Source organism: Drosophila ficusphila, unplaced genomic scaffold (genome assembly GCF_018152265.1).
Source record: "Drosophila ficusphila isolate 14025-0441.05 unplaced genomic scaffold, ASM1815226v1 contig_414, whole genome shotgun sequence".
In the NCBI taxonomy this organism is placed as follows: Eukaryota; Metazoa; Arthropoda; class Insecta; order Diptera; family Drosophilidae; genus Drosophila; species Drosophila ficusphila.
Window position 1 is genome coordinate 19,181,779 of NW_025064328.1, and position 22,015 is coordinate 19,203,793.

Consider the following 22,015-nt stretch of genomic DNA (forward strand, 5'->3'; position numbering starts at 1 on the left):
AGATCCTTTTATAATAAATCTTTAAAAAAAAAAAGCTAATAAATATATAATATCAAGAATGTAGTTATTTATTCTAACAAAATTCCTTAAGATTATAGGAATATTTTAGTGTAGACAAGCCATAAAATTTAAAAAGCGTTGCCAGACTTTGTTTATCTGACGATAAGGTCGATAGAGCGTTTCGGTATTTTTCAGTATCCCTGAAGTACGCTTTACCCGTCGCGGCCACACTAGAATTTTAGTTGTTGGTACGGTTGAACGTGTGGACGCGACGGAAAATTCGGAAAGTGCGGAAATTACGGAAGTTGTACGGAGACGCGACGGGAAAGCCGTGAAATGTGTTCAGTTCTTGCGACCAGCAGCCATTAACCCATCAGCAGTGTTAACCAGTTAACAAGTGATATAACGTGCCTACAAAAGCGACCGCAGAATAACAAAAACACAAAAAAACGGTGACTGGAGCGGTAGAAACAGCAGCGGAATAATCAACAAAGGCGGCAAACATGGCGAGTGAGTAATATTTGAGCATTTCTTCGCTTTTAAAAGCAGCACCCAGCGCAAACAAGAGACTCGGGTTTCTTGTTTTCGTAATATAAACAAATGCAACTCATGCGAGTCATTGTGTGTGTCTATTTCCTTATGTGCAACATTTTATGGATGCAGTGCAGCATTTACGAGCTGCGAAGACTTCAAAATCGTTGCCAGGTGCTTGAAATTCTTGGGGGGGAGTTGTTCAGTGAACAAGGTGGAAAGGGAAGGGGGAAGGGGTTTATGGGGCTCCCTAGACGAGATGTGTGTTTGCCGGAGACATGTGAGAAAAATCAATATTTACCCTTCTCCCTTCAACAGTGGGCAGATCGTAGGATTAGGCATAATGTTGGCTGCACAGCAGCAGATTCCCACCTTTATCAACGGGGTCACCAACTACTTCCCAATCAGAAATCCCGGTCTTTTTTATCCTTTAATGGCCCCGGCAATTCTGGCGGGATTTAAGTGTGGCTGAGGCATTGGCCACCACCGTTTTGCACAAACCATCCACCCAAGCCACCCACTCCACCGCAGGATTTGGAGTGGAGTTTGCCGACTGGGAACAGCAGTGTCGACGCATTAATAAATGAGAATATGCCTCCTGCGAGGTGCCAGGTTCACCGGCGTGTCTCAACACTCTCCCCACGGCCAGCCCTTCACAATTCGTTTTATCCCCCGGGGGGTGACATAGCAAACAAACTCATATAATACACAGCAAACAAATCGTATTTTATTTTATCATCAATTAAATGACGAATCATTCGGATATTACAAAAACAATCAGTCGACATAATGACATTTTAACATGACATAAACAATTTTATTTTGTATTCAAAGCTATTTTATGTAAGTTCAAAACAGAATAAGAGTTTTTAAACAGCTTACATTTTAAGTTTTAAGTCCTATTTTATCACATGATTTTCTACAAACAACAATAGTTTGTTTCTGACGTACTTAATCTGAATTAATCCATAAATATGGTCCAGAAAGAAAATTATGGAAGTAATGCTCAGAGTTGAAACATAGGGTGTTTATACCCTTTGCTTTTAATTGATAGGCCAACAAATTTTAGCTAAGTTTATTAGGATTATTAGTTATTGTATTTCCAATGGTTAACTTTTTTAAAACAGATAATAATTACTTTCTTTAAATATATTATATATACTATTTCAATTAATACTTCATAAGGTTTGTTAAGGTTTTCAAAATGTAACCATAGGTATGTACATGAAAAATGTATACAATATTTAGGTCAGTCACCGATGAGAATTGCTTAATGTAAACAACGTCTCTGAACTTCTTAGTTTTCAACTGTCACTGCATTGAATAAACACATAAACACAAACTGCTCACGGACTGTACTGTTTGTATACCCTTTCCCAAAGGGAGAACCTGTGCAGAACGACAACAAACAACACTTGAACGTGCTGGCAATCCGGGCTCTTAAAACTTCCCCCTTTTGAGGAACGGCAGTGCATCCCAAACCCCACACCACTTTATCCATCACTTGCCCACGAAACCCACCAGCTGCGCCCAGCGTAGCGAGACCCAATCCTCACTCAAAGAAATGGAAGTTTAAAACTGTTTCCATAATGTGTGTACAAACTAAGGGTTAAATATCAATTGTTGCCTCTTTCATCAATCCAACAGTCATAATTAAGGTGGATAAAAGAAATCCATCATTTCGATAAGCATTAAAATACAAATAAATATCTCAGATGGTTAAAAGACAAATTTAAGAAACTTCAAGGCCATGATAACTAACTTTTACCCAAAGAAATTCCGTTGAAATTTCTTCTCTGTGCAGATCCCAGCTGCGAGGTTTTTGCCACGTTTTCCCCGTGGCTCAGTCACTTTGGACTTTAATTGGTCCTTTGTGACTGCATTTTGTCGACGCTTTCGCTCGCCGTCTTTGGCACAATTTGACTGCCGTCCTTGCGGCTGCGGCTTCCATCAACCCCAAAGCTCTGATTCAGATAAGGCCGATATCAGTTGCCAAAACAGGCCGCTTCCCTCGACGAGCTGTGTAGCTGCTGCCTCTTTATTGTTATTATTATTATTTTGGGCTTTTTTCATTCGTTCCACGCAGCTTACCCAGATTAGCTGGCTGTTATTGTAGTTTGCCCAGCGACGAATTTATTGCCCTTTTCCACCTCCTTTTTGCGTATTCTGGCGTCGTTGCTTCATTTGCCTCATCTATGGAGCTGGCTGACTTGTGATTGCCTTCACCCTGCCTTTCGCTCGCTTTATTCTTTTTACTGCTAATAAGATTTTGGCCCTCCTAATGGCCTTGAGAATAAATGGCTGGAGGAGGGCGGAGCATAGAGGAAATTTTGTGGGGGTGGCAAGCTCTGTTTTAATTGAGTTCGTGCCCTATTCAAATTGGCATAGAAATTAATTTCAATTAACTTTCGAGTCTCTTCGAGGAGGACATGTCCCCATGACAAGTTGTGAAGCATACTTCTTGGGGCCACAAGAGGGTTGGCATTTTGGGGGAATCCCCCATCGACAGAACGTTTCAACCAACTTCAAGTGGCTCTTCAACTAAACAACTTGTGTTGAACTTTCAGTTTATCTGCATTGAAGATTGAGCACAAATAAATAAACTTTGTATAAGGTTAACTGAATTTGAATATACTCTATGTGGTGAAATTGGAACCCGACTATAGTTCACTTTTCTCAACTGTTCAGATTCATTAACAATAGATCAAACTAAATTTGTGTTTAAGGATATAGTGGTCCCAGCACACATTTACATACAACCTTTGATGTTCGACTAAGTTTTTTGGCTACCACTGAAATCCCGAAGACACTTAGAACAACCCACTAACTCGTTAAGTGTCGCCTTGTCCAGAATTGTCCCCAAATCAACCAATCAAAATTAAAAGTTTGCAAACGAACAAAGAAACCGAATACTTTTTGTCTACTTACCACGCTGCTGGGAAGGAGGAGGAGGGACTCGGAAACCAGTAACGGAAGGATCCACAATGGGAGACCATCAGCGGAGGACACTGTGCGTGGATCAGGTCTTAAGTGACCTCTGCCTGGGAGACTACGAGCAGGCCCTCTTGCGGATCAACGAGGAGCTGGAGAGCTTGCGGGAACATGCGGACATCATGGCCCTGCTGGAGCTGAAGAACATCCTCGTGAGACTGCGCCTGAAGGGCGAGGCCCAGCGGATGTACGGCCCGACCCGCCAGTCGGACGCACTGCCTCAGGGATTCACGCTCGAGATGCTGGACGTGGTGCAGAAGGTGCTGCGCTGCCAGAACCACTACGAAGTGCTGCGCGTCTCGCACCACGCGACCTACTCGGAGGTGAAGCGGGCCTACCACAAGCTGGCGCTGCGCCTCCATCCGGACAAGAACCGGGCTCCCGGAGCGGAGCAGGCCTTCCGGCGGATCAGCGAGGCGGCGGACTGCCTCACGGACTGCCAGAAGCGGATCGAGTACAACATAGCGACGTCAGTGGGCGATCACCACGGGCAGAACCGCTCGGACTACGAGGACTACCTGAGTGGCAGCGGAGTCTATGGGGAGGAGCAGGCTGATCGGAGGCCGTATCAGGCGGCCAATCAACGGATGCCACAGCGGCAGTCACTCTACCAAACCGAGCAGCTCGTGATCGGAGTGGTGGCCTCCCTGGTATTCCTCTTCATCACCATGCACTACATAGCTGCAGCACCTGCCTACAGTTTCAAGCAAACCAGGTGAGTTCCGGACTCACTCGGATGCTGAGGTGACTGTATCCCGATCGCATTTCCTTTAGAACCCACAGTTTTCGCCGCGTCAGTCAGACGAACCATGTGGCATACTATGTAAACCCAGCGGAGCTCGCGAAATACACAGAGCAGCAGTTGGCCAAGCTGGAAATAGAAATCGAGCAGGTTTACATATCGGATCTCAAGCAGAATTGCAAGCAAGAGCGCAGTTTGCGTGAGTTTGACCAGAACTCTTTAAAGATTCCCGGGCTACAGATGTGTTTATTCTTCCAGGGGATACAGTGCTCTTGAGGGCGAGACAGGGAAACAACCGGAAGCTGTTTGAACAAGCCAGCCAGATGCCAACGCCCGCCTGCCAGGCCCTCCTCCAACTGGGAAAGTTGAGACACAGTCCACTGCTTCTGGAGAACCGATCCTCGGAGGAGCCACGCTTGCAGCAGGACTAGAATGGAGGAGTGTCAAGTTTTTTAATGCTTTTAATAGTGATATTAATACTAATAGTTTAGGAGGAGAATAAAGGAAATCCTTTTAAAAACGTCTAAGGTTGTTTAATTAGGGTAATCTCTGTCAACCCATTCAAAATGGGTTATAAGATTAGGTACCTTTGAAGATAATGGCATTTTTTAACTTACGTCTAATTATATGTTTTTACGGACTTTGATTTCTTTCAGTTCTTTCTTGGTTTAAGTGCTGAATAATACTCTTTTTTTATAATCTCTTGGGGTTGAAACATTCTCATGCTTAATTTAAAGTTATGAATACACAAATTTCACCTAACTCTCGGTCACTTTTAGTTAACCTCGTAGGTGATAGTATACACTTGAATAGCCCGCAAACTCATTCAATATTCATGACCTGCGGCTTGCATCACCTGGTTATACAACTAAAAAAATCATTACGTTAAACAAGACGGTTCCCATGGGTCCCACTTTTGGTGCCAAGCCTCTGCTTCCCACTTAACCCACATTTCCCAAATTCGTTGGGTGGCAACAGGCCCAAAAAGCAACATTACACTGACTTTAAGCGACTTCAACATCGCAAATTGCACACGAATGAAACATGCAACCGACAATAAGTTTTGCACTAGTTTTGTGTGTAGCCAAAGTCAGTGATTCGTTTAATGGAGAAAACAAAATACCACGACGGACTGGATATAAAACGCGGGCAAAGGTCCCCCACCATCAACCAAAAACAAAAAAAAAACCAAAAAAAGGAAAATACGAAAATAAAATAAAGCAATTGCCCCAGAAATTCAAGCGAATAAATGCCTCGAACGTAGCCGCTTCCGCAACGAAAAGCTAACGAACTTGCCACGGAACTCGAACGGAATGGATGGATGGTTGGATGGATGGATGGACGAATGGCATACTCTGAATACCAACGAGTACCAGTTACCAAAGCAAACATTCGGAGGCACGCAAAAGGCGGTGAGGCAGCAACCGAGACGCATTAAAGGAGCTCGGCCACCTCCTGCCAGCTCCGTCAGACGGAAGTGACGCTACCACAGCCACTGCACCTGTCCCCCTCCATCGTCCATCGTCCCTCATCCCTCATCCCGCATCCAGAAGACCAAATCCCCCCGCCCTCGTCAACCTGTCACTCCAATGGGCGACTCGACTCGACTCTGCCACCTGTCCAATTGCATTCAGTCAGCTGCGGCGGGACAAACAAATGCAACAATTTCCCTATACCTGAATATGCAGATGCATCCCATTCACCCATACGTTCTCTGGGTATATTGTGTTGCTTAAAATGCATTTTGAGGGTCGAATAAGATAAATTTAAAATTAAATTAAAACGGGGCGTAATAATAGAATTACTAGAAACTAATGTCCAGTAAATTATACCTATTTAAAACTTTTCATCCTGTTCACTTCTTGATTAAAAATACTTTTAAGTTTTACCCATTAAATTATCCCTCGTAAATTGAAGGAGATGTGTCCTTTTAGTAAACACTTTACGAATTTGAAACTACTTACATAAAGATGTAACATTTTCAACAGATATGAACATTAGGAAAGTGGATATGAAGTTCTGCCCCACAAGTTTAATGTCTAAGATGGCCGCAAATAATACCATTAAGGTATATTAAAGTCGATACACTGGAATTTTATTCGTGTTCATCAGAGCTGGGGTTACATTTCTGAGTGCAACTTGTCTGCGAGTTAGTTTGGTGTTGTTGTTATTGCTCTTGTGCAGGTTGCTCCGACTGCTGCTGCTGTGTCCTTTGTTGCTGTTTCTATGCCAAATCGAGGATCCTGCCGCCGTTGATGATGTGGATGATGATGGCGATGGCTGCCCGCCCGGCAGAAGGGCTCTTTTTGCTTTTTGTTTCACTTATTCATTATTTATGCTCCACAAAGTTTGTTGAATTGCCCACCCCAGTCCACTCAATGTTCCCGCTGTCGCTGTTGCTGCTGCTGCTGTTGCTGTTGCCGTTGCCACCAACTGTCGCCAGTTGTCGAGTGCCAGAGTCTGGCCCTTGCCCTTCGTCCTTAGTCCTTAGTCCTGCTGGAGTGCCTTATCGGAATGTGTTTTCCAGCATGTGTGCTCGGCAGCAAAAAGGGACTGACTGAAATAATAATATTGTGATAATGTTGGCCATAAAGCGGGATTCTATGTCTCGGCCTCAAACAAAAAACTCGCTATTTGAATTTGAGTTTAAGCCAAATAATTGTGTACATTCTATTGAACTTGTATATAAATACGGAGAATAACAACAAATATAACAAAGTATGCATTAAAAAAGTGTGTCTTAATTATTTCCATTAATTTATTTTCATATCTATAAATGAATTCAAGCTTTTTAAATAGGTACATTGATTTTTTTACTTTAAAATAACAATGAATAACCCCAGTCTCCTGTCACAGTCCCCACATTTGCAGTGCCCTAAATTTCCATCATTACAATACATTAAATCCCGATTGTTTTTCCGTTTTTTCTTCAAATGTCCTTTGGCCAGGACTTATGCAAATTGACGCCCATCTTGGGTCCCTTTATAATCCTGGCCATCTGTTTGGGGGCGAAATGAACCTTTAATGTGGAACACGCTTTACAAATTCTCCTCGCCATTTCCGCAAAGTAGATTCTAATGGAACTCAAACGAACTAGAGAGGCAAAAACAGAAATGAAGCCTTTCTATTCGGTAAATGCAGAACGCTTTTTCCATGACTCCATGACTCCTACCCATAACTCGCCTTGAGACCATTTGTCTTCACTCCGTCCAGCCAACGACGGTAATCGAAATTGCCAATCAATTTTGCGGTGCTCAACAATGACAGTGCGTGCTCCTTCAAACGGAACAGTTTGCCGTGCTAAAAATAAATTCCGAATAATATACATACTTACTAAACTACTCAAACCTCATGAAAATAAAACAATATGATTACCGAGCATTTATTAAGTCAAGTAAAGTTAAAGTTGGCTCGTTGTAAAACTTGAATTCCTTTGATTTAGTTAAAGGAACAAAGCGTTGGAAGAAGCGAATTTACATTTCGTTTTGATAGTGAGCTGCTGTTTGCAAACAATTAAAAAGTTATAAACAAGTATATAATAAATTTGTTTTACTAAACGGTTTTAGAAAAAAAGAAAAACCTTTTGAATTTAAGTAAGAACTCATCTTTCACTTTGGCATTTTTAAACTATTTCGCTAAAACATTTCACACCCAGTAACCATTTGCGTTCTCCTTTGCTCCGCCTAGCTGAAATGGACGAGCTAATTGAGAAGCTGAAGACGACCAGCGTCAGTCCGGCGAACACGACGAACCTTCTCTGCGAGATCTCGGCCACCAAGGACCCCAAGCTGTTCGACAAGCACGAGCTGGCGGACTGCTTCCTGGGGCTCACCAAGTGCGAGGACACGAACGTGCGCAAGGAGGCGGCCAAGTGCATCGCGGAGATCACCAAGTCGGAGGTGCAGCGCAAGAAGTTCACCACGCGGGCTATCATATCCGCCTTCCTCGAGTGCCTGCGCCAGGTGCCGACGCACGACGGCAGCATGGAGCTGCCCATACAGATATGCCGGGCTCTGGGGAACATCTGCTACTTGAACGACGAGGCCAGGGACCTCATCCTGGAGCTGGAGGGCGATGCCGTGCTGCTGCGCCTGCTGGACATCGGCAGCATCGAGGACGTGGCCAACGCGGCGCAGTTCATCAAGGTGCGCGGTGGCCTGCTGTCCAACTATCTGCTCGGCGGCGAGGGACTGGCCAAGCGGGCCATGGAGCTGGGCGTGATGAAGAAGCTGCAGGCCATCATTGACACCGGCGCCTCCAATGTGGAACAGCACGAGGACCTGCTGCTGAACACGCTCCCGCTGCTCAGCATTCTCACCGAGAACGTGGCGGATCTGAACTTCGACTCCTCCTTGAACATCAAGCTGTCGCGCATCCTGGCCGCCTCCACGAACCCCGACCTGGCCGAGATGTGCCTGGAGCTGCTCCACTACCAGGCGGAGAGCGACGAGGTCAAGCTGATCCTGGCCAAGGACGGTCTGTGCGAAACCATCTACAACCTCCTGGAGAAGTACAAGACCCTTGCCAGCACAAGTGAAGCCAGGGCGCTAATGAAGCTCGCCTGCGAGCTCATCGTTTTGATTCTTACGGGTGGTAAGTGTAATGAGAAACATTACCCATTTCTTGGTCAAATACGAAATAAATTTGAAACGAAAATTGGTTATTGCTCAATGTACTTAATTAATGTACTTAAATAGAAATTGCCAGAAATTCCCTATTATTTAATTGCAGTCAAAAACCATTAAATTGATAAATATTTTAATAGCGTATTAAGTTATTTTTTAGAATTCCTAATTTGATTAGTCATTTCTTTATATGTATGTTGTTGGACCAAGGAATGCGATATTACTAAGTTGTTTTTTGTTAAAATAAAAAGCATGTAAAAGTTACACTTAGTTTAAAACCTTCAAAACAGAAACTGATGATTTTTTCGGTTGTTGCAGATGAATCGATGACCTATCTGTACACCACACCGCTGCTGAAGAACATGGTCGACTGGCTGGACTCGTCGGACATCGATCTGCTGACCACCGGCGTGCTGGCCCTGGGCAACTTTGCGCGCACCGATAGCCACTGCATCTACTTTGTGGAGCAGCAGACCATGAACAAGCTGCTCGAGGTGCTGGCCAAGAACAACGGGGTGAAGGACGACGTGCGTCTGCAGCACGCCCTGCTCTCCGCGCTGCGCAACCTGGTCATCCCGAAGCCGAACAAGAACGCGGTGATCCAGGCGGGCCTGGTGCAGACCATTCTGCCAATGCTGGAGATCCACCAGCCACCGGTCGTCTTCAAGCTGCTGGGCACGCTTCGCATGACGGTCGACGGACAGGGTGAGTATGTCGAGAACAGCGCACGCGATCCGCACCTCTGACCACATCTGTTCTTGCAGAGAAACTCGCTCTGGAGCTGCTGAAGAACAAGACGCTGATCGAGCAGCTGGTGCACTGGAGCAAATCGTCTGACTATGCGGGCGTCACCGGGGAGTCTCTGCGCCTCATGGCCTGGCTAATTAAGCACGCCTACCTCAGCAAAATCGCCTACGCCCTGCCGCGCAAGGGCGACGCACCCGCCGAACAGATCGCCGACAGGATTCCGCTCACCCAGGACTACGACCGCAGCAGCCTGAGCGAGTTCCTCGCCAACGAGGGCACCGTGGAGGCCATGGTCAACATGCTCACCGCCCAGCACCTGGTGATGCAGAACGAAGCGCTGATCGCGCTCTGCATCCTCTCCGTGGTCTACCTCTCGCAGGCGAGCGAGGCGGCGCAGGCACAGCGCCTGCAGGACGAGCTGGTCAAGTGCGAGGTGGGCAAGAAGCTGGCCGAGCTGATCAGCAAGTCGTCGGACTCGATGACCAAGGAGATTGTCGAGAACCTTGAGAACTGCGTCAACCTCCTCAAGTCTTCCGAACAGCTGGTGGCGCACCTGGAGAAGCACAACATCAACGAGCTGCTGAAGTCTATACCCATTCTCACCGAGTACTGCACCTTGTAAGGGAAACGGGGTCGTGGCATTGCATTTATCCCAGCACCGCAGGATGCCTCACAGTAGGATGGGTCGATTTGAATACCTTGGGGGGCGAACAATTATCTTTGGGCAACGCTCCGCTATCTCCTTCTAAATTCTATTCCACTTTTGGTCGAAAGCGAGATCGATTCATTTTATTCAAATCAATTTTTCAACACATTGTATGAGATTGGAAACTAATGTTGGACCATAGTATCAGCCAGAATTGCCAAAGATACATTTTCGCTTCCATCGAGCTAAAATTTCCAAATGGTCTTCCTAATTGTCAAAAACTTAAAACTATTTTGGTTTTTTTGTGTTCCCTTTCCTATTAAACTTTTATTCAGTATTTTCGACGATTTTAAATGAACAATTGTTTAATTTAAATTGAACTTCACTTAAATAGAAATAATATTTTCTTGTTTGTTAAATCAAAAAAAAACGTGGTTGTGCAGCCTCTGTAATTCTCATACAATTTCGAATATTTTTTTATTATGAACCCACAAAAAGACAAAAAAAAAAATGTCATCGATTATTGTTAGGTGGCCACTTGGATGACTTAGACTCTAATGCTTCTTGAAAATCAACCCACCCTAACCCACACACAAACACACTTGAAACCGGAGAAAATTGTAGTTTTCACCTTAGAGCAACGATTCAGAAGTAGACTTGACTGTAGTTCGGTAAGACGGATGATGAAAGACGAAAGATGCAGAACTTCAGCACACTTAGAACGCGGAAACGATAAGAGCGGAATGTATTTTTTAGACGCAAGCGTATTTTGACTGCATTTATGAGAAGAATCCGATAGAGAGGGGGAAGAATACAAATGGTATAGATATTTATAATATACATAACATATACGTATAAATATGATAATATTAATAATAATTTAGCATATTAATCTTTTCTGTTACATGATTTTTAAGAGCACAATAACAAATCGTGGTGATATCGCTAAATATATTTAATGAGTGTATTTTATGTATTGTACTTATAATTTTTAATCGAGCCCTTTTAAACCGTTGCTGGCACAAACCAAAAACGAAACGACAACAAATCATTTTTTAAGCGCACAATGTAATTTAGGTATTTTAATTGGTGCACAGACACAAGCATTGCAGAAACCATCTATTTATTGTAAAACTCAGTGAAGTTATCCAATGCATTTTTTAAGCTAACTTTTAAACATTAACAAATCTGCAACTCAGTAACAATCAGCAATCAGAAAATAGTTGAAACTCAATAATGAAAGTAAAATTTTACAAAGTGTAGTCGTAGAGTACTACAAAATTTTACCAATTCTTAAATACCACGTACTAAAAACAGTTTGGTCACCAAAAAACTATAAATTAAAAGAGCACAATTCAGGAGAAATGGTGTTAATATATAAAGCGTTGAAACACCTACATACACAAGTTCACCAGAAAACATATTTATGAATTCGAAACACAATAATGTAAATTTTATAATTCAAATAAAATTTGAAATGCATGAATAATAAGAAAAAGAATTTAGACATGTTTGAATTGTGAGTGTCAGGGCGCCAAAACCAGTTTGATATCGATATTTCGATAAGATGGTTAGAGACGGACTGCAAAAGAAACCATAAAAGTGATTTATATTACCAATATAATTTGTAATGGGTCTTTACATAAAATTTTAAATTATGTTGCTTATTTCAAATATTTTTAGTTTACTTTAATATATAATTTATTTAGATTTTATTGTTTTGACTTTGTTATTGGTGCATGACACTTCACACCGTGCCATCTCTAGCCAGGAGGAAAAAACACTTGCATTCCAATTTCACTGCTGCGATTTCACTTTCACAAAACAAATACGTCTGCGAAAGGTAAATAAACAAAAAGGAACTGGTGCAGCAGGCGTAGGCTATCAAATTTCCGAGTTTCGAAATCAAATACTTTTGGCGATGGAAAATTGTGTAAATGAATTTGGGGATTCCGCGTCGGTGCCCTTGAAGATTGGGCCAAAGAAGTATGCCTATTCACTTCTGGAAGATCCGCAGAGCACCCTGGCCACGCCCACAGGGGGCGGACAGACGTTGGGTATCCGCGGTGCTTTTAAATACTTTCACTACGGATGCGATGGCCACCAGGATGCGGGTTGGGGATGTGGATATCGCACACTGCAGTCGGCCATATCCTGGATCCTGCGCCGAAGGAACAGCGAAGAGCATGTGCCCTCCATCCCGGATATACAGCACATCCTGGTGGCAATTGACGACAAGGGACCTGATTTCAAGGGGTCACGCGATTGGATCGGCACTTTGGAGGAGTTTTACGTGATCGATGTGTTATTCCAGCTGCCATGCAGGATTCTCCACGCAACGGAGCTGAGTTCTCCTGAGATCCTCGGCCAGATTCGCAAATACTTCGAGGAGTACCAAGGCTTCATCGCCATGGGAGGACTGAGCGACACCTCCTCCAAGGCGATTGTAGGCTACCACTGCAGTGCCGAGGATCACATCTTCCTGCTGGTGGTGGTGAGTCGGCAAGTTATCTCATTCTATTACCCGGTGACCTCATCGCTCGATTTCCCATTTAGGATCCCCATTTCGTGGGCGTGCCCAGCACCCGGCAGCAGTTAATCGATCAGGGCTACGTTCGTTGGGTGCCAGTCGACGAATTCCCTGCCAGCACGTACAATCTGTGCCTCATTTTGCAGCCGTAGTGACTTCTCTCCGCACTTATTTCAGCAATAAAACCAGCTCAGCCCAGTTTATTATTACGTATTGAATGTTGCCTTATAGCCAAGTTTCTCTTCCATTTTAGCGGCCGCTGCTCAATGGACATTATCAATTATTGAATCCAATCGACCGATAATGGCGCTGATAAGCCGGCGCAGCTGAGACCCAAAGACCTCGACGAACAACTACTGCCAGCTGTTAAACATAGCAAACGCTGCGAGTAACTTGAAAAAAGACAGCTGGGTGAGCATGGAGCTGCTGCATCGCGCTCTGCTCTCCGCCTTGGGTGCCCTCTCCATTTTCTACGCCCTGGTTAAGATCAGCCTGGGCTACTGGAAGCGACGCGGGATCCTCCACGAGAAGCCCAAATTCCTGTGGGGCAACATAAAGGGTGTGGTGGGCGGCAAGCGGCACGTCCAGGACGCCTTACGGGATGTCTACGCCGGCTACAAGGGCAGGGCTCCTTTCGTGGGCTTCTACGCCTGCCTTAAACCCTTCATCTTGGCGCTGGACCTGAAGCTAGTGCACCAAATTGTCTTCACTGACGCCGGGCACTTCACATCGCGAGGTCTCTACAGCAATCCGAGTGGAGAGCCGCTGTCCGCCAATCTCCTGCAGCTGGACGGCCACAAATGGCGGTCTCTACACGCCAAATCAGCGGAGGTTTTCATCCCCGCCAACATGAAGAAGCTGATACCTAGGCTCGTACAGATCTCCTCAAGAATTCAAACCAACCTGGGCAAAACGAGTCTGCAAACCAGAAACATCAGCGAATTGGTGGCTGCGTTCAACGTGGATGTTATGGCCTCTACGGCCTTCGGATTGGGAGGCCAGGATCACCAGGAGTTTGCCAAGTGGACACGCAACAACTGGGGCGACTTTAAGCTGTGGCAGGCGTACCTGGCTCTGGAGTTTCCACTCGTCGCGCGGCTGCTGCAGTACAAGAGCTACGCGGAGCCAGCCATGGCTTACTTTCAAAAAGTGGCCCTCTCGCAAATGCAGGAGCAACGCCGAAGGGATCGCCAGCCACTCCAGACGTTGCTGCAGCTCTACTCCAACGCGGACCAGCCGCTCGACGATGTCCAGATTGCCGCTCAGGCCTTTGGCTTCCTCCTGGCTGGTTTGGGGCCCCTTAACGCCACCCTCTCCTTTTGCCTCTACGAATTGGCTCGCCAGCCAGAGCTGCAGGATCGAACCAGGCTGGAAATCAGAAAGACACTGGAGCAGCAGGGCGGCCAAGTGACACCTGAGTGCCTCAGAGAGCTTAAATTTTCGAAGCAGGTCCTAAATGGTAAGTGCGAAAAATCGTTAGAGATGTAAGACCATGCATTTGATTACTTTCGATGTAGATAATGTCAGATAAGTTCTTCGTTCTTTAAAAACTTTTAATTTAAAGCAAAAATATAACCTCAATTTAAATCAGATGTTCCCAAATAATTGTACAGAAATGATCCATGTTGTTATATTCGTTGGTTTTATTATAAAATTTATAACTTTACTCTATTAAGTGTTAAAAAATCAAGCGCTTTTCCTTAACTTTGAGTATCATTTACATTCTAACCGCTTTGGTTTTTTTTTAGAAACGCTTCGTCTGCACACACCACATCCCTTTTTGCTGCGCCGTGCTACCAAAGAATTCGAGTTGCCCGAATCGGTGTTCGTGATTGCCAAGGGCAACAGTGTGCTGATACCCACGGCGGCAATTCACAGAGATCCGGAGTTATACGAGGATCCAGATCGCTTCGATCCGGGTCGGTTCGAGGAGGAGGCCAGGAGATCCCGTCCGCCGGCTGCCTTCCTGCCCTTCGGCGATGGCCTGCGGGGATGCATTGCCGCTCGGTTCGCCGAACAGCAGCTGCTGGTGGGTCTGGTGGCTCTGCTGAAGGACCACAGGTATTCCCCCTGTGCGGAGACCACGATTCCCATCGAGTACGACAACCGGAGACTGCTCCTGATGCCCAAATCGGACATCAAGCTCAATGTGGAAGGAGTGGACTAGCTTTAGAGGCTCTGCTGGAGAATCGCCTATTTTGTATTGTTTGCTTCGGTATTGCTTTACTGTACAAAGCGTTTAAGTTGTTTTTATATTTGTATACGCACTTAATTCGTTGATTTCCTTAAGCTGTGGACTTGTGTGATAATGCTGACGATGACTTTTATAATCTACTGCACCAAGCTCAACAACATGAACAAATAAATACCCTTATTGTTATAGTTATTTGTTGCTTTTTAATTATTTTTTTAGCAAACCAAGTTATATGAATCGGTGATAAGTAGAATTTGTCTCAGTATATGTATATATATATATATATATAACATAACTATTTTTGTATATTTTTCTTAGTGTCTTTATTGTGTTGTAAACGGTTAGTGCGTTTTTAAAGTCTTGTTTTCTGAATGGTTTCAAAATTATCGTTATACATATATAATTATTGGGCGAAAAAATTTTAAAATAGCAGGAAGTTGTTTCCTTAAAATGTTTTTTTTTTAAACTCGTATGTATGTATTACAAAGGTTGAGAAGCGCTTGCAATAGAAACATAATAATTATTTTTTAGTGCTTAAAAAAAATTTACAAATGTAGAATTAGTTAATTAGCAAATCTTACTCCTTCAAAAGTTCCATTTAAAATTCCCGATTCATTGAATCGGTTAACAGTTAATTTTCCTTTAACAGAATAAGTGTGGCCTTGTGTCGTATAACGACGCTTTCTTCCCTTCATCACGGTCTCACTGCAGCCAAAGTGTTATTGCACTTCCCACCGAGGGTCACACTGAACCAGACACTCTCGAACGAATCGGTCGCGGTTGTTTTTCGGTTATTTGTTTGTCTATAAGAAAGTCCTCTCGCAACGAAGAAAAATGAAAATGCGCTCGGAAAATCTGTCGTAGGAGGCTTGAAAGTAACGGTTGCAGCGCCAAATTTTTATTTGTCGTCTGGCCGGAAAAAAGTTCGCGTCGTAGTTTGCTGTTGCCAAAAAACGAGCGCGGAAAATTGTCGAGTTCAGTGCGAAAATCGGCGAATAATTATATGCGCTTTCCCAAGGAAAACGGAAAATTAAGCGTCTGTCTGCCAGTTTGCTTTTGTGCGAGTGTGTGCGTGTATGTGTCTGTGAGTGTATAACATAACAGAAAACAAAACAACAACTACAAGGCAGCCAGGATCAACGGTTCTTCAGGGTAGTTTGTTTGAGTTTGGACAAAGCAAAAAGCAAAAGCAAAGCACATCAAACCGGAGTGGGAGAGAGACAGAACAAGAGGGGATAACGGGAGAGCACACCCCACTTACACACACACACCCGCTCCTCGGCTCTTTGTGTGCGCTTTTGCCGCCTGGAAATGCAATGCTACAACAACAACAACAACAACGAAGAGAGAACGATGGGAAGCAGGGGAGGAAACAACAACAGCGCTTAATTGTCTGCAGCATCGTCGACCGAAAAAATCAAACAAACGATTGCATTTAAGTCGCCCTGGGACATTTTCCAGTCGAAAGTGCATTGTAAGTATTCTTGAAGGGTCCTCAAGAAGCAAACAACAACAACAGGAATCGAGTGGGGAGTGAGCTAATAATGACAATAATTAGGGCTGAGGGAGGGTTGGAAAGGTGCGGAGCGGGGAATGAAAGACGTTGCAGTTTGCCAACAACAAGTTCAAACCGACTTCATTCCAGTGAGAATCTCAGACTCAAGGACTTCCAGTGCCCATTCCAAGTGGTCGTGAGAACCAAAAACTCCTTTCACGGCCAATCCAAACAGGATTCGTTGTACACGTCAAAAAATAGACAACAAGTTTTATCTGAACAATGAATTGAACAAGGGGTTAATAAAAATGTGTCCTCTTCCTAAAATCAATTATGATCAAACACAAATATTTAACATAAAACAAAATATAGTATTAACATTTTAACTTTTCTGTACTGTGAATTTGAAACTTATAGAAGTCATTTTGCCAAAAATGCTTTATAAAAATTGTTTTATGATTTGGTCACTGGTTTTAAAAACGCCTTTTCGAGAAAACAAGTTTAATATATCAAGCTTTGTCGCCTACGCAACATATTTTTTCTTCTTCAATGACCGTATCTTATTCGACTTGCTTCGGATTAAATTCAAATTGGAATTCTGCCTAAATAAACATGAAATAACATTTAAGGCACACTTAAAACAAAAATAAATAATATAATAATACATACTAGGATTTCTTGTTTTGTACATTTTTCTCTGTGTACGACTCCCCTTTTGAAGTTGCGCGGTAATTGCGCAAGTGCAGGGACTTCTCTTTGGGATTGTTACCTGAATTCTGTTTATCTCAAAAGAGGTAATTTTTTGTTAATTCCGCCTGGGTCGACATTTCGTGGGGTGGCTTTGTGTTTCCTTTTCAATTTATAATCGCAACAGGAACCAGAGCAGCACGTTGACACCTATCGTGCAGCTCGTCATCAGAATAAATGTTTAAAAGTGGATTTTTCCCCTTCGCCGCTGTCTCTTCCCTATTCCCTTATCGCACGTTTTTGTTCTTTTTGCGTACCTTTCAAACGACTTTTGTGCGCGCCGGCAAATGGAGCAGATAAGCGTAATTATTGAAATATTATGCCTGTTTGTTTCTTGTTTACGCTCCGAGATTATTTCTTCGCACATTTGTCTAAACAAATGTTTCAGAACTTTCCAACCAAATCGAGTTGCTTCGGGTTCTTGCCATAATTGGATATGCAAGGAATGCCTGGCAGTGCATTTGCTAGACAAATAATAATACTCGAATTCGAAAGTATGCACGGAATACCTTGGCTTAAAAAGTGGCCGCCTTGGGTTACCTGAACCACGAAGAGTAACCCAATCCGAAAATCATCCAAAAGCCGCACCTGTGCAATTGCCAAAAACAAGAGAACCCAACAATAACAGCAGAAGGGGTACAGAAAAAAAGATAAAATTAACCGCAAACAGCTGCCGGCTATTGGAAAGAAACTTGCTCCTGCACAGAAAAAATCGCAAATATCTCGACCTTCTATTATAAGAGGTATACCGTGGTCTTCGAGATCACCTAAAGTCTAGTCCCAAGTTTTTACAGTTGGTATTCAATTAGGTCGGAGTAAGAACGAAACGTTTCTTTTTATTTTTTATTTAATTTTTGTTTTTATTAAAAAATTTTTTTTTAATTTTAAATATGTAGTTTTTATTTTAAATTGAGTTTGTACTTCATAAACTTTTATGCAAGAATAAAATGTGTTTGGTTTGAAACTCAATAATTTTTTTCTCTGTGGGCTCACCAAGCTAAGTAAACAAAAAAAACAACTTGCGACTTAATAAAATGCAAACAAAACTGCACAAAGAAGAAAAACAAATACTAGTGAAATATAAATAATTGTATCTGTATAAAGAAAGGCCACTCCAACTGCCACCACCCACCGTTGCATAGAAATAACACAGGTAGACCGTGTTCCCTTCTGAGATACGAAAATTGTTAGATGAGCAAATTTCCTAAAGCTTTTTGCCTTAGACTTATTCTTATCCTATTTATTTTTCCTTTCTTGTTTATCGTCTGCCTAATAATTTGAGTAACTCTTAAATTATAGATAGAGATTATCCAGATTACCTTTACTGTTTTTTTTGCACAAGAATTATAGACAAATTCTACAAAACAATATTAATTTCTTTTTTTTTGACTCAATATAGCTGGGCCTTTTTTATACTGAAAGTATAAACAAGACGACGCAGGATATAGAAATGTCTATTTCATAAAACTAGTTAATAATACTTTTTGCAGGTTTGTCCTCCGTTTATCCCATATCTACTGTACAAATTGTTTCAAATGGTAAACAAGTAAAACGGCTGGAAACTTGTAATTTTAAATGGCTGCGTTTGTATAGCATGTTGTTGGTGCAACTCGAAGTTTTTTTATTGCTGCTGCCCACTCACAAAAAGATTTTCTTTTTCGTTTGATTGGTGAACTGCATGGGCGTATGTAAGTTGTTGTGTGAATGAATTTGTGCAAAGCCGTGAATCCCAAACTCCAGTCTGTTTGGTCGCCCACTCCCCACGCCTGGTTTTTAGAAATCTTTCGTAACCACTTTCGATTTTCGGGGTTTGTCCTAATGAAAATTGTCTAATCTAACATAAGCTTCGCCTCAACGGGATTTCACTTGGAATGGGATGTACACGAAGTATTTCCGCGGCTTTAGAAGAACTCTGTGTTCATTAAAAATCTTAAACTTTAGTGCTGCCTTGCAAATGTCAAGAGTTCAGCTCTAGAAGCGATACTAAAACTATTTCCTTATGTGCTCGCTTCTTTTCTCTAAACATTAGTTATGGTGGGACTGGCAAATTAGTAAAACAAAAATGCTCTTGGAATTCCCTGGCCCGTTTTAGCAACTGCCATTCCCTAATGCAGGAAATACAAAAGCTGTGCAAAACTCAAACGCTAACGAGACTGGAAAGGCTTGGAAAAGACAGCGAAAATTCACATTTGTTGATGGCCACAAAGCTGTCATAAAGAAGCAGAACAAAACGTGCTAAAGGAACCGGCAAACAAGAACATAACAAACGTGATAAAGTACAAAGTAACATGTGCTGGCTAACGGCACTCTGGTTAATCATTAATAACCATTTGCCATGGCCACAATGCTGAAAAAAGTAGAAACGAAACGAGCGAACTAATGTTAATAACAAAAAATCTGTGGGATCTGGGACTTTTTTGTTACAATTTGTGAATGCAAATTTACACACCTTTACACTGGGCAAGTTAAGAATAATACCATCAATTTATTCTATTTAAGGAATTATTTTAAATGTTGTTTTTTAAAAAGTAAGCTGGAGCTTCAGCAACTTTTCTTGCTAACCTAACTTTTGTAGATAATTAAACCGAAAGCACAAAATTCTGGAAATTTTTAAGAGGCAATAAAAAATTACAGCACAAATTGTGATTATATTTTAAATAAATAATGTAACCAATTTTCAGTCGTTCCTTTTAAATTTTTCAGATTTTTATGAGTAATCGAAGTGATGTTTCTCGAGGGGAAAATCTCTAAAATGTGTTGGGGAAACAATTCCACACAGCCGTACCCCGCCTCTGGGTCATGTTGTGTATCTCAATTTATTTTTGTTTCGGCTGCCTTGCCATGTGTAAACTTATAATTTTATGCACAAATCGATTGAACGCCGCTAAATGCCGAAAGTTTATTTCCAGCGGCCAGCGTAAAAGAACATTTGAGTTTGTGTTTACAAATTTGTGGGCGTTGTGTTGCGAAATGTGTTTTGTGTTCTACTTTAAGGTTTTTCGGACAGCTTCATTTGCTTGATAACTTCCGATCGATACTTATCGATTTCCACATATGTATATGTGTGTCCAAAAAGTGCCAATCGTTTACAATTCTTTGCTGCTGCTGATTAGATAAGGCAGCTTATCAGAAGGGGATGCCTATCAGCCTCAATTGTCGATGAATTGGCCTATTTTATAATGTGTTCAACGCAATGCGAATTATTCAATTAAATCAAATCAAAGTAGGCACAGAAACAGAATAAAAAGAGAGAGATTTCCCAATACAAGCTCGCAAACATAAACACTCAGTGTTTTCCTTTTTGCTATATTTTATTCATAGAAAATTTGGGTTAATGACGTGCCATACGAGTTGGTGGCTGTGGCAGGGGGGTGGTGGGCGGCCGGCGCAAGGGGAAGGGGGAGAGAGCTAAAGCAGATGCCCTCACAAATCCCAGAAACATCAAATAGAAAATGCAATGCAAAGCACAGATGACGCTAAAGATAGAAAAGCATAGATAAACATGAATGTTTGAGCACATGTGTAAGTTTGTGCTGGTGACGTTGTCGATTCCGTTCATATAAAAACTTGATCTTTTGATTATCATCGCGTTCTTTTCGCTTTTCTTTTCATCGAGCGACCACTCGACACTTTTGATGATCGACGCTTTCCTAACTCCGGGTCACAAACACCAGACCCCAGACTCAAAACTCAAGACCCCAGACCCCGAGACCAAGATCAGACCAAGGGCCGAGACATCTCGACACTTGGCTGACCACAGATGGCCGTAGTTGTTCAAGTTGTTGATACTCCTAGTTGCTGGAGAAAGTGTAAAGTCATGACGGTCTGCTGCCAATGCACAATTCGCCGGCAACAGCGTATCGCTTACCTTACAACTGACCACATAAATCTGCCATAAGCCAACCTGACACTGGAGATCTTCTCCCGCACACGCTCTCTATTTTTCCAGGTATACAAATCTACAACGCAGCTGTAAAATTATTTGTTTTAACAAATCCCACTCAGAACTTATGGGACAAAACAAAACACAAGGAAAACAACTTTATAAAGACGGAGTGGATATGGAAGTCACTAGCAGTGCATTAAAGTGGCGGGCTGAAAATGAAAACTTTTGGATTTATTTTTAGAAGGTTTACTTTTTCACTGCTTTCGTAAATAGAAACAATCAAGGGTTTGCAACGTTAGTTGAACTTATTTTTGAACTAAAATACTTATTTTTATATATTTTTAAAGACGTTTAATCACAAATATTCATTTCTGGAGGCAAATCTCAAATTTTGTATAGCTTTTTAATATCATCCATACTTTGTTTTCATACTTTCTTTGTGCTCAAATTATCAGGGTGTATTTTAAGACCAAGTGTGTGTTTAATTCGCTTTTGGAAATCATAAGCCTCAGCTCTGTTTTAGTCGCCAGAGTTTTTGCAGCGACACGTTGTCGGTTGGTCCACCCTAGAGTAGCTCATCTGCATTTACGCATAATAACGCAGGGAACGAAGGGGGAAGGCAAATGGGGCAGATATGGCGGTGCGTGTGCTCACATCTTTTGGTAAGCAATTAACGGCAGCAACTTTGACTGTCTGTCGCCCTTGACAGAAGTGTCTGCCACGCTTGCCCCTCCCTCCCCAGTTCCCGTCAGTCAAGTCACTTCCTGTAATAGAAACACAGCCAACATGCAACACAGCATGGCTGATGTACTCACAGATACAGTCGCGGTCAAGGCAATAAAGAGGAGTAATGATACTTGTGTATCTGCATAATTCATACA

General features: G+C 42.7%; 5 protein-coding genes across 5 annotated transcripts in view; all 5 read left to right on the forward strand.

The window, feature by feature from the left end:
• Positions 1-401: 401 nt before the first annotated feature.
• LOC108094200 (rap1 GTPase-GDP dissociation stimulator 1) lies at positions 402-11,254 on the forward strand. Its single transcript, XM_017194655.2, has 4 exons — positions 402-510; positions 7,952-8,857; positions 9,208-9,594; positions 9,654-11,254. Exons 1-4 carry the CDS (start codon positions 504-506, stop codon positions 10,256-10,258), a joined length of 1,905 nt encoding a protein of 634 aa, XP_017050144.1. The 5' UTR covers positions 402-503; the 3' UTR covers positions 10,259-11,254.
• Positions 406-4,788, forward strand: LOC108094204 (dnaJ homolog subfamily B member 12). The gene is made up of 4 exons (XM_017194661.1): positions 406-510; positions 3,475-4,237; positions 4,297-4,463; positions 4,523-4,788. Exons 1-4 carry the CDS (start codon positions 504-506, stop codon positions 4,693-4,695), a joined length of 1,110 nt encoding a protein of 369 aa, XP_017050150.1. The 5' UTR covers positions 406-503; the 3' UTR covers positions 4,696-4,788.
• Positions 11,255-11,790: 536 nt separating the features above from the next.
• On the forward strand, positions 11,791-13,015 carry LOC108094211 (probable Ufm1-specific protease 1). Its single transcript, XM_017194669.2, has 3 exons — positions 11,791-11,801; positions 12,050-12,776; positions 12,839-13,015. Exons 1-3 carry the CDS (start codon positions 11,791-11,793, stop codon positions 12,962-12,964), a joined length of 864 nt encoding a protein of 287 aa, XP_017050158.2. The 3' UTR covers positions 12,965-13,015.
• LOC108094202 (probable cytochrome P450 6u1) lies at positions 12,027-15,198 on the forward strand. The gene is made up of 3 exons (XM_017194657.1): positions 12,027-12,125; positions 13,066-14,271; positions 14,561-15,198. The coding sequence occupies exons 2-3, from the start codon at positions 13,230-13,232 to the stop codon at positions 14,977-14,979; spliced, it is 1,461 nt and encodes a 486-aa protein (XP_017050146.1). The 5' UTR covers positions 12,027-12,125; positions 13,066-13,229; the 3' UTR covers positions 14,980-15,198.
• Positions 15,199-15,746: 548 nt separating this feature from the next.
• The window catches only part of LOC108094275 (AF4/FMR2 family member lilli), a 46,992-nt gene continuing 40,723 nt past the window's right edge, over positions 15,747-22,015 (forward strand). Inside the window, 1 exon segment of the mRNA XM_017194749.2 lies at positions 15,747-16,480. The gene's annotated coding sequence lies outside the window, so the exon portion shown is untranslated.